The following is a 9,859-nucleotide window of genomic DNA, read 5'->3' as shown; positions in this document are numbered from 1 at the left end:
TCCTACTGGTTATATTATGTATGTCTATTTTATTATGGGACCTGTACTAGGTTCTTCTACTGCGCCCCAAGACTTCTGGACTTGCTCCATTGCTCAACTGAATAGGGCACCTGGATTATGAAATGGTGCCCACATCCAGAAGAAAAAAATAATCAGCTCAAGTAGGCTGGCTCTATTGCTGCATATAATGGCTTACATACACTGCATTTTGTATGAGGCAGACTATTAGTCCTGTTAAGTTAACTGGTGCTAATTGAATGCCGGCCCATAAATACCGGCCTTAAAGCCTGAGGCTACCTCCCTTTTTCACCCATAATAATTTATTGGGGTTATTTGAATTCCACCCTATAGCTTGATAAGTCTGCGCTTGACCCTAGGCTTTTATCATACATGCAGAGTGTTGTCCATAAGAAACATATCACCAACAGAAGCCAGAAAAGCCTGTGTACACAGACATTAGGAGACCCGCTGAATTCCGTGAGTTCATGTAATATTTAGCTTTTTTTTAAAAAACTTTTGATGTTTCCATTTGGAGTGAAATTAGCCTTTAATATAGAAATAAGGGCCTGATTCATCACCAATGGCAACTGCAACAAAGTACGCAGATCAGCCGATGGTGTGTACTGTGCATGCGTATGCTTTGCAGTGCGAGTGCGTGAGTTAGCATTGCAATTGCACTGCGGTCACCTACGCAGATACAAAGCCATCTAAAACCGAGGGATGGGGCATCAGCGTTTGGGGGTGGTGACGTGTGAGTGGTTGGAGAAACTCAGACGTGCCTGTCTGTTTGAACGTCATTGTATTGGTGTGCACAAGTTAGCCACTGCGACGGCATACACAGCTTGTGTACTCACTGCGTGCGACGAGGTTAGCAATTTCTGAGTAAGGTCAGACCTGGTGTAATTGTGCATGAGGGGCCGATGTTACTCGATGTTACCAATGTAGATGCAGGACTAGAAAAATATACAAATATCTGCACAGAAGTTAATAGTATATAGTTATTGATTACTAAATGACTCCGTCAGTTAGCGTGATATCAGGTATTGTCACAGACGTGGGGGCAGCAATAACAACAAGGTTTAAACTTGAAATGTAGAAGAAAAGAGAGTGGTTGTATATATTAGACACACAAAAGCCACATTCAGTAAAACTTAACTTTTAATTTAATATATTTAAAATTGTTGTCCCGTTTCCACTGGGTAAAATAAAGTCAACAGTGATATATTAGGGTTAAAATCGAAGAAAAAACAAAGATATATACATATAAATTGTGCTAGAAGAATAAAGATATTATATAAAACAAGTGCCTGTCTACTGTGTCTTATTCATAGGTTGGTTTATAAGTATGTAGCTGTTTGCTGGATATATATTTCCTTCTTTATTATAATCTGTTCACCTGATCTAGAGACAAGCTGCGGATATACATGGAGAATTTTTATTAATGGTAGGTAGTGGACATAAGACCTATCAATATGCAATTTCTCCCCTATTGTTTGAATATATTTTCATACATCCTTTTTAATTATACCACATCTGTTGAGATATTCAGTTTTACATTGGCCTTAGCCATACAAAAAACTGATGGATAATTCATACTCATACAATGTGATCCCCCAAATGTTATGTGTATTCAGCTTTAGTTGCAAAAATCAATTTAATGGATCATTGGTACAATGTAATCTCCCAAATTTACAAAACCGGAGTGTAGTGACACAAATAATGCAGTTTTATTGCTTTATTTTTTATACCTCATTACACTGTGGTATAGGATTAGGGAGTTCCTGCATACAGAGGGTGGTTTAAACAGTATATTCGGAGATGGGTATATAAATACCCCTTAACAGTATGTCTGTAGCTGTAACAATTGGTTATAATTGAAACAATTGTATCTTTGTTAAAATAAACTGTCTCTCGTTTATTTCACTGGGTAAGGAATCATTAATCGCAGCTTTATCACATAAAATAAAAATAATGTGCAATACCAAAATTAGTGTTTATTACATGTTCCTAATTCACAAATAGTAACTTTTTATTAATCATTTGGTTGTGGAACACTTTCAAACTGGTTGATTCAGATGGGCAGGGTCTACCTTTGAAAGAATCCCTAAACATAAAATCCAAGTTTATATTAAATATCTGCTAATATTATTTACAAATATTTATGTAAATGTTTCAAGAGAATTTTTAGTACTGAATATATTTGAGATAAACTATAACTGACTTTACCCTACTACCCAACATTGATCTACTTCAGCCATCACAAATGCAAATGACATTTTAAGTTCAATATAATATTTCTGTTTTTAATTTGAGTGCCGTGCTGGTCAACTGCTATTAATGTGCCATAAAATTACGACCATGGGGGTATTTATTACACAATATAATGCAGCCCTCTTGTAAATAATCAATTGAAAAGGAATTGCAGAAAGCATTTTTAGACATTTTGAAGAAAATATCTGACAACTGGGAACACTAGTTTTCTTTCAATTGCAGCACAAAACCGAAATACCGCGTAAAACGACAAACATCTCAACTTTTGTTAAGTAGATGACATTTTTGCATACATATTTATGTATGTTATTAGTAACTCTTTTATATTCTAATCACAGTTTCTGTTAAGTACATATGTTCATAAAGTAAAAATGTGTGTATTTTTTTGTCTTTGTTAAAAAGACTTTGGTTCCAATAGTTCTTGTGCATATTTTATGTGTCCTGTGTGTGGCTTTTACATATGTCTTATTATAAAGACCCTCTAACTGTGAAACAGATGTCTGTTACTCTTTCTTTACAATCTAGTTAGCCTAACAAGTCAGTCAAAGCACAAAAGACTATTACTTTATGATGGAAATTTAACACGAATATCCTATACCCCATTACTCTGTCGCCTAAAAATCTCAGCTTGATTACTATATAACAGCCTTTATTATTATGCTTTGAGAACACTAACAAAAGGTAAGCTGATGCACACTGCTTTCCCTGCAACAAATCTACTGCTAAATTGTTCCCACTGTTCACATAGATGTAAGGGTTATAAAGATATAGGGAATAAAGATCATCTCGCATTTCTCTAATCATCTAAATCAAAAGCAAAGAAGAGGAGGAGGAGGGAACAGCAGAGGGAGGATGACTTGGAGGCAGTGTGCAGCGATCACAGTTACTAGCATCCTTTTCCACGCCTGTGTGAGTTTCAGTCTTTGTGCATGCACTGTCTCCCTTCAGCTAACCATGCAGCCTCCTCTTTAACACTCTGTGCAATGAGGGTGCTGCGCCTGTGCCCTCCAAGCAGCCTGCTCCAGGGGCTTGTGGCTTTGCTGGCTATCTGTATCCAGTCTCCAACACAAGGATGGAGTCAACAGGGTCACACGGAGGAGGATGTCTTTTTGTTCCCTATTAATTCTTCCACTAAATCTCTGGCCAACCTGGAGCTTGATTTACAAACTGTAAAGAGGACATCTGTTGAGGAGAGTGTAGATGGGCTGAGAGGAACCCAGGAAGAGCACACCAAGAGTCTGTCGTCTTCCTCCCCTCCTTTGTCATCTTCTAGCAACACAAGGGATAAAAGCAGAGAGACTTTGATTCTGTCTCCTCACCCACACCAAGAGTTCCATGCCTCCCAACCTCAGCAACAAGGGTCGACTCACTGCAATATCAGTGTGCAGAGACTGATGCTCACCTCTCTGCTAGTTCGCTGGGGACGCCAGCTGGGCTTCCAGTGTGACCTGTTGCTCTTTTCTACAAATAACCATGGCAGAGCCTTCTTCTCAGCTGCCTACAACCGTGTTGTGTCTCCAGTTGTCATTGAGCATCTGGGAGTTTCTGGGGCCCAGCAGGAATTTCGCCTTTGCATAGGGTGTGGATGGTCAAGGACCAGAAGGAGTGGCCACCTCAGACACCAACACACATCTGCTGCTGCATCTTCCACTTTTTCCTTTATTTCCTCCTCCCCAACAGACCCTCATAACCCATTACAAGGAGAATCATTGAATTTCTGCTGTTTGGACTTCAGCTTAGAGGAGCTAAGAGGGGAACAGGGCTGGCGAATGAATCGGAAGCCCATTGAATCCACTTTGGTGGCTTGTTTCATGACTCTGGTTATCATTGTCTGGAGTGTTGCTGCCCTCATCTGGCCAGTCCCTATTATTGCAGGATTCTTGCCTAATGGTATGGAACATAGAAGGACAAGTAGCAAATAGCCTTTACATAATGAAATAACATATTAATATAATACAGTAGTTGTACTGTGTGTGAAAAAAAATTGCACCCTTCTCTCTGAAAAATATTAACTATTCATTTTCTTTATGAAAAGTATTACATACCAAGAAATATGTATCTTTTGTATCTATATGTGTGTTTATAACATTTTGTATGACAGCACAGTAGATTGTATAGCTCTAAAATACACATATCTGTCTCAAGCTAAAGGATGATTTAACAAATGCTGAAAAGTGTACTAGTATTACTACTAGCACATTATAAACCAGGGCTATCTTTGAACCATATAACTGCTTTTTTAGTGGGATGTGGGTTCATGAAGACCACTCTGTCCTTTTTAATCATACGGGCAATGGTAGTATACCAGATATAATATATAAATCTCAACATAGTAAGCTACACATAATACTGGAGCTTAAGTTTTCTCTTTTAACCCCTGTGCAGGGAGGTTTACATATACACTTTTGAATGTAAGAAATGATTTACATTGAAATAAGCATTATGCATACACTGTAAATAGAGTTTGTATATACAGGACATTAATGTCTTCCTAAGAGGCAGAAGTGGAACCCCGCCATTAAAATCCTGCACTGGCAGCAATATAGAGAATAAAAATGCTCTATGGAAGTGTGTCCTGCCATGTAGGGCTACTGGGCAAATGTTACCTGTTGCATACAATCAGTGGGTATTATAGGCTGTAACAATATTCAGTAAAATACAGCCTATGATATCATTAGAGAATTGTTAGACATACTACAGTATCATCTCTTTCTACAAAGCTTCAATGATCAGAAGTTGGCCGATACCCTATAAATGTTATAAATGCTTTGAAATGAAACAATCATTTTCATATAGAGATATTAATAATTTTATTTATGTTGACCAAACACTCAGATTATTACTTATTACAAGTTACATAGGAAAACAGGGTAACATAGAGGTCATCATATGTGATCTCTGTACAAATACTGTACATGCATTTACATTACGTTAGCTATGTGAGAATTAGCAAAGATTTCAGTCTTCAATAGGTTATGTCTTCTCTATCGGCAAACGGCCTTTACACTTGGAAATCCGTGAACTGTATCACATCCTGTGTTTTATTTTTAAACTGCAGTAAGATTTCACAGGATTCGGGGAGATGCAGATGGATGCTGGTATTTAGTTTACATATATGTGAGCAGGCGATTCTTAGCTTTTTCCTGTATAGGAAGAAAAGAGTGTCGCTGTGAAAACGGACAAACTGTTGCGGAAAATGAACTTCGTATAATAAGCAAAACCCACAGCTCACTCTGACATTTATTCTGTACTGTTATATCCCCAGACAATCGCTCACTCTGAGGAGCCACAATTTCTGAAGCACAAACTGTTGTTTTAAAGGTTAGAATTTCTAGACTGTCCTGGAAATCAATCAGCATTACAGTATAAAATCATTGTGCATAAATAAAACCTTATCTGTAGGATGGACTTCCATAACAGTGAACGGATACGGTAAAGCAAAGGATTACAAGGCATCGTGAGAAACTTTTTTCTTTTACACTTGCTTCAGTTTACTTATATCTAATGAATAACACTATCTGCCCCAATGTTCTTGGGGTGTCTGGTCCCATATAAAGTATCCTGTTTTTTTCTGTATACAAAATTAAGATACTATTATTTAAATAAATAATTTTTTTGTTTATAAATTGTCTGCAAACTTTTTTTTATGTAAAGGAGATAGGGAAGATCATAATAGGACATATTGTAATCAACAGCTGAAAAGAATGCGTGTCTACATCCATATGCTAGTCAGTGGCGTCCCTCCCCGCAGTGTCACCCAGTGCATGGAGGGACCTTGCGAGCGCAGCCGCGCGCACCCTGAAAAGGGGGCATGGCCTTGTGCGAAGGGGCGTGGCCTCACAGGACGGGGGCGAGGACTCGCGGCCCGATCGCTCTCGTCCCTTTTTTTTAATATTACTGGGAGGGGGTGCTGACTGCTTGTGTTGCAGTGCCAGCTCCCTCACAGTGTCAGGAGCCGGGTGCTGCACTTAATACTACAGTGCAGCACCCAGCTCCTGTCACCGTGGGGGAGTGTCAGTGTGCACCTTGGTGTCACCCCTCGGCGGGTGACACCTGGGTGTGGGCCGCACCCCTTGTGACGCCACTGATGCTAGTCATCATTATCAAGGCGCACTGGTACCTGCCCTATGCTAGGGGCCTAATTCAGAGTTGGGAATAGAGTAAGAAAGAGTCAGTAATTGTGCATCTTGGTAAAATCATGCTGCCCTGCAGCTGGGGTAGATCTAAAATGTGCAGAGAGATTTAGATTTGGGGTGTGTCCCAACTGACATCTAAATTGCAGTGTAAAAATAAAGCTGTCCAGTGTTTGTGGACTACATGCAAAAGCAGCCAGTATTTACCCTGCATGCAAATAAATATATCTATTTTCACCCCTTGCATTGTAACATGGTTTGCCCAGGTACACAGTTACATGCTATATCTCACTTTATTCCCAACTCTGAATCAGGCACTATGTACAGAACTGAACTCTGCCTACGTGAGAATCCCACAGTACAACTCAGTTGCACCAATTTCATTGTAAGTGTAGATGCGATCTAAAGGAATCGGTATGATATACCGGTGAACGGGATGCCGGGTGGTCAGAAGACTGTCAGAAGACTGACAGTGTCATCTCGATGGTGAATATCCCGGCAGGGGATGGTAAGTAGCTTAACCCTCCCCCTTTCCTCCTCCTAACCCCAACCCTCCCCAGGTGGTGCCTACCCCTAACCTCCCCCCGCTGGTGCCTGCCTCTAAACCCCCCCCTTCCTTCACCCTAAACCTAACCCTTCCCGGGTGGTGCCTAACCCTAACCTCCCCCCAGTGGTGCCTAACCCCACGCAGCCTAACCCTCCCAGGTCGGTGCCTAACCCTAACCCACCCCGGCAGTTGCCTAAACCTAACTTCCCCATCCCTGGCCTAACTATAACCCTAACCCGGATACTTCCCTTCAGGATGCCAGCGGTCGGCATGCTGACGTCAGCATCTTGATCACTTCGGTCGTTATCCTGATATCTGGCATCCCGTCCACTGGCATCTTGACTGGATCCCGATCTAAATATATATGGTACTGCATTGCTCATACTTGTATGCACCCATTTTCGGAGCATGCGCAGTGCAATTTCACATAAGATATGCTCTGCTATCATACATTTGTTTAACTCTGCATCAGCTCCATTGTGTGCTTAGAGGTGAGGGACTTTCAGAACATTCTTGTAGAGAATCAAGTACATGAATAATATGTTGAATTAGATACACACTGAGACACCCAATGCAATCTGGTTGGCCTGCCTTATTGACCACCTACTGAATCTTAAAGCAGTTTGGTCACCTATGTGAAATGCCAAATTGTATAGTTCTGGTCATGTATTGGGCAGGTAAGACCAAGGGATTGCAGCTGTACCATGCCTCCTGTGCAGGGATGATCTCACACACACAAGTGGGCGGATGCTGCTATTTATACATCCATTGTTAAAATGCCATTAGTCCTAATAAAATAATAATTAGGCACAATTTAAAAGTATTGATTGTAGGCTTATTATTAATTGCATTAGTTGATTTCCCCACTATCAAGGTTTGCACTACATTTTCCCTAATCACATCAGCCTACCACTTGTAGCATTTATCTTTTTTGAAATAAATCTTTATTGATTCAAGCATGTCATTATTGTATAAGTGCATATGCCGGTCAATATAATAATGAAATTATAAGATTAAACTGACAGGTAAAATTATCCAATACAACATGTCAACGATACGTAAACTTAGATAGCACATTCTTGGCATAGGTCATCCCATGAGACATGCCGAGGTCACTTCAAAGACCCACAGTAAAGGGGGACCAAACTAGAAATCAAATGGGCAGGGTGTGTTATGTTAGTTTGACAGTGTCCATGTCGACATTCATCACATCTATACAGATGACATGTCGACATGATAGAATGTTGACCCAACGTTCCTGGTGGCCCAGCGGTCACTTACCTGGTTAGCAGCATCTCCAGCGGTGTCTTCCAGGTCCCAGCAGCCATGTGACCAGCACTTCCGGCAGAGATGTCTGACAGATGGCGTTCCAGCGAGTATTTTACCTCCAAGCCCTAACCCTCCTGCTAGTGCCTAACCGTAACGTCCTCCTGCAGCCTAATCCTAACCTTCTGCCACAACATAATCCTCCCCGGTGCATCTAGCCTTAACAGTCAGTATTCTGATAATGTCAACATTTCACATGGCAACATTTAAAATCTCAACATTGTTAGCATGACGACATTCTGAGGATGTCGAATCTAATGTTGACATGGTAGCTATCAGCCAGGTGACTGGATCCCGATTGGTGGGTCTTCACCATAAAAGCATATGCAACATTTTAGCTGTTGCTTAAAGTGCAGATGTCAGTAATGTTACTTTGTTTTTTCTTTCAAAGCTATATAACAAATATATGCTTTGTCCCAGCAAAATGACTGACTCACTCTGTCCAGTTATGAGGTCACACACCGCCTCAGCTGCTGTAGTCATCCTCCATCCTGCCCAACAAATCCATTTCAATGTTAAAAGTTCATAACAATCATTTTGGGGATACACATGCGATTATCGACCATTTTGATCAAGAACAAGTAAATTGTTTCACAAATGTGAAGATACTGTTAGCCCTAAGATAGGTCTAAATGCGTACTATTTAAAGATATTAATCATTATTAAGTACAACATCAGTTACTTGTAACAATAATGTTTGCTACTATTAAGATTCATGCTAGCTCCTTTTCTTACTCTCAACTATAGAGCTCAATTACTGTACATTGTGTTTATATATACATTGTGCTTGAATACAGTATTAGTTGTTGTTTGCTACTTGAAGTGTTGTTGGGTATTAAGATGCTCCTTGTTTGAGTCTTTTGCTCATCAATTTCTAAATGTGCTTTACGATGTGTGGCTAATAAATAGAGAGACAGATGCTATCATTTATGTTTAATTATATTAAGTACAGGATGAAACCTTTTTTACACAACTCTGACCTCTTTCTTCTGATTCTTTCCCGCAAAGTTGCTAGAACAATTTTGTAGTAATGTTATTCACTGTTGCACGTTCTGGTACCCAGTCTTCGGAAAAAAAACTTGATATCAAAGAAATCAATTACCAAGGCTTTGAATTTGGATTTGCTTTGACGTGCTTTCTTCATTCTTGGTGAGGATGGTATATTCCAGTGCATGGGCTGTCGTTATGTCTCAGGATCGTATTGGAAGATCCATGTTTCATCACAGGTAATAACTTTATCTAAAAAATGTGAATTTGCTCCAAATTGTCTGTACAAATTCACTTTCAAATTTCTTTCTGCTCGGCCTTGGAACCATCATAACACAAACTTTTGTCATGTTTAGATCTTGATTCAGTACTTGCCTAACAGTTTCTTTATCGATGTTTACCATTTCTGCTATCATGCAAATGCTGAGTCAACAGTCAATTCAAACAAATTTCTACATTTTTTCAACATTTTCATTTGTTTTTGATGTGCAAGGCCTTCCGGGACGTTCATCATGTTCGACATCCTCACAACCGTCACTAAATCTTTTGTGCCACTCAAACGCACGTGTACATAACATACAATCTGCCCCGTAAG

General features: G+C 39.9%; 1 protein-coding gene across 1 annotated transcript; it reads left to right on the top strand.

Moving 5' to 3' along the window:
• The first annotated feature begins 3,190 nt into the window (after positions 1–3,190).
• Positions 3,191–5,853, top strand: TMEM158 (transmembrane protein 158). Its single transcript, XM_088463935.1, has one exon. The coding sequence runs from the start codon at positions 3,201–3,203 to the stop codon at positions 4,191–4,193; it is 993 nt and encodes a 330-aa protein (XP_088320061.1). The 5' UTR covers positions 3,191–3,200; the 3' UTR covers positions 4,194–5,853.
• Positions 5,854–9,859: the final 4,006 nt, after the last annotated feature.

This window comes from Taudactylus pleione, unplaced genomic scaffold (assembly GCF_031769625.1).
Source record: "Taudactylus pleione unplaced genomic scaffold, aTauple2 ptg000053l, whole genome shotgun sequence".
NCBI lineage: Eukaryota > Metazoa > Chordata > Amphibia > Anura > Myobatrachidae > Taudactylus > Taudactylus pleione.
Note: the sequence above shows the minus strand (reverse complement) of the source record. Positions and strands in the feature narration are given on the sequence as shown.

Coding starts and splice junctions, on each gene's coding strand:
- TMEM158 (XM_088463935.1), top strand. CDS start 3,201: ATGCACTGTCTCCCTTCAGCTAACCATGCAGCCTCCTCTTTAACACTC.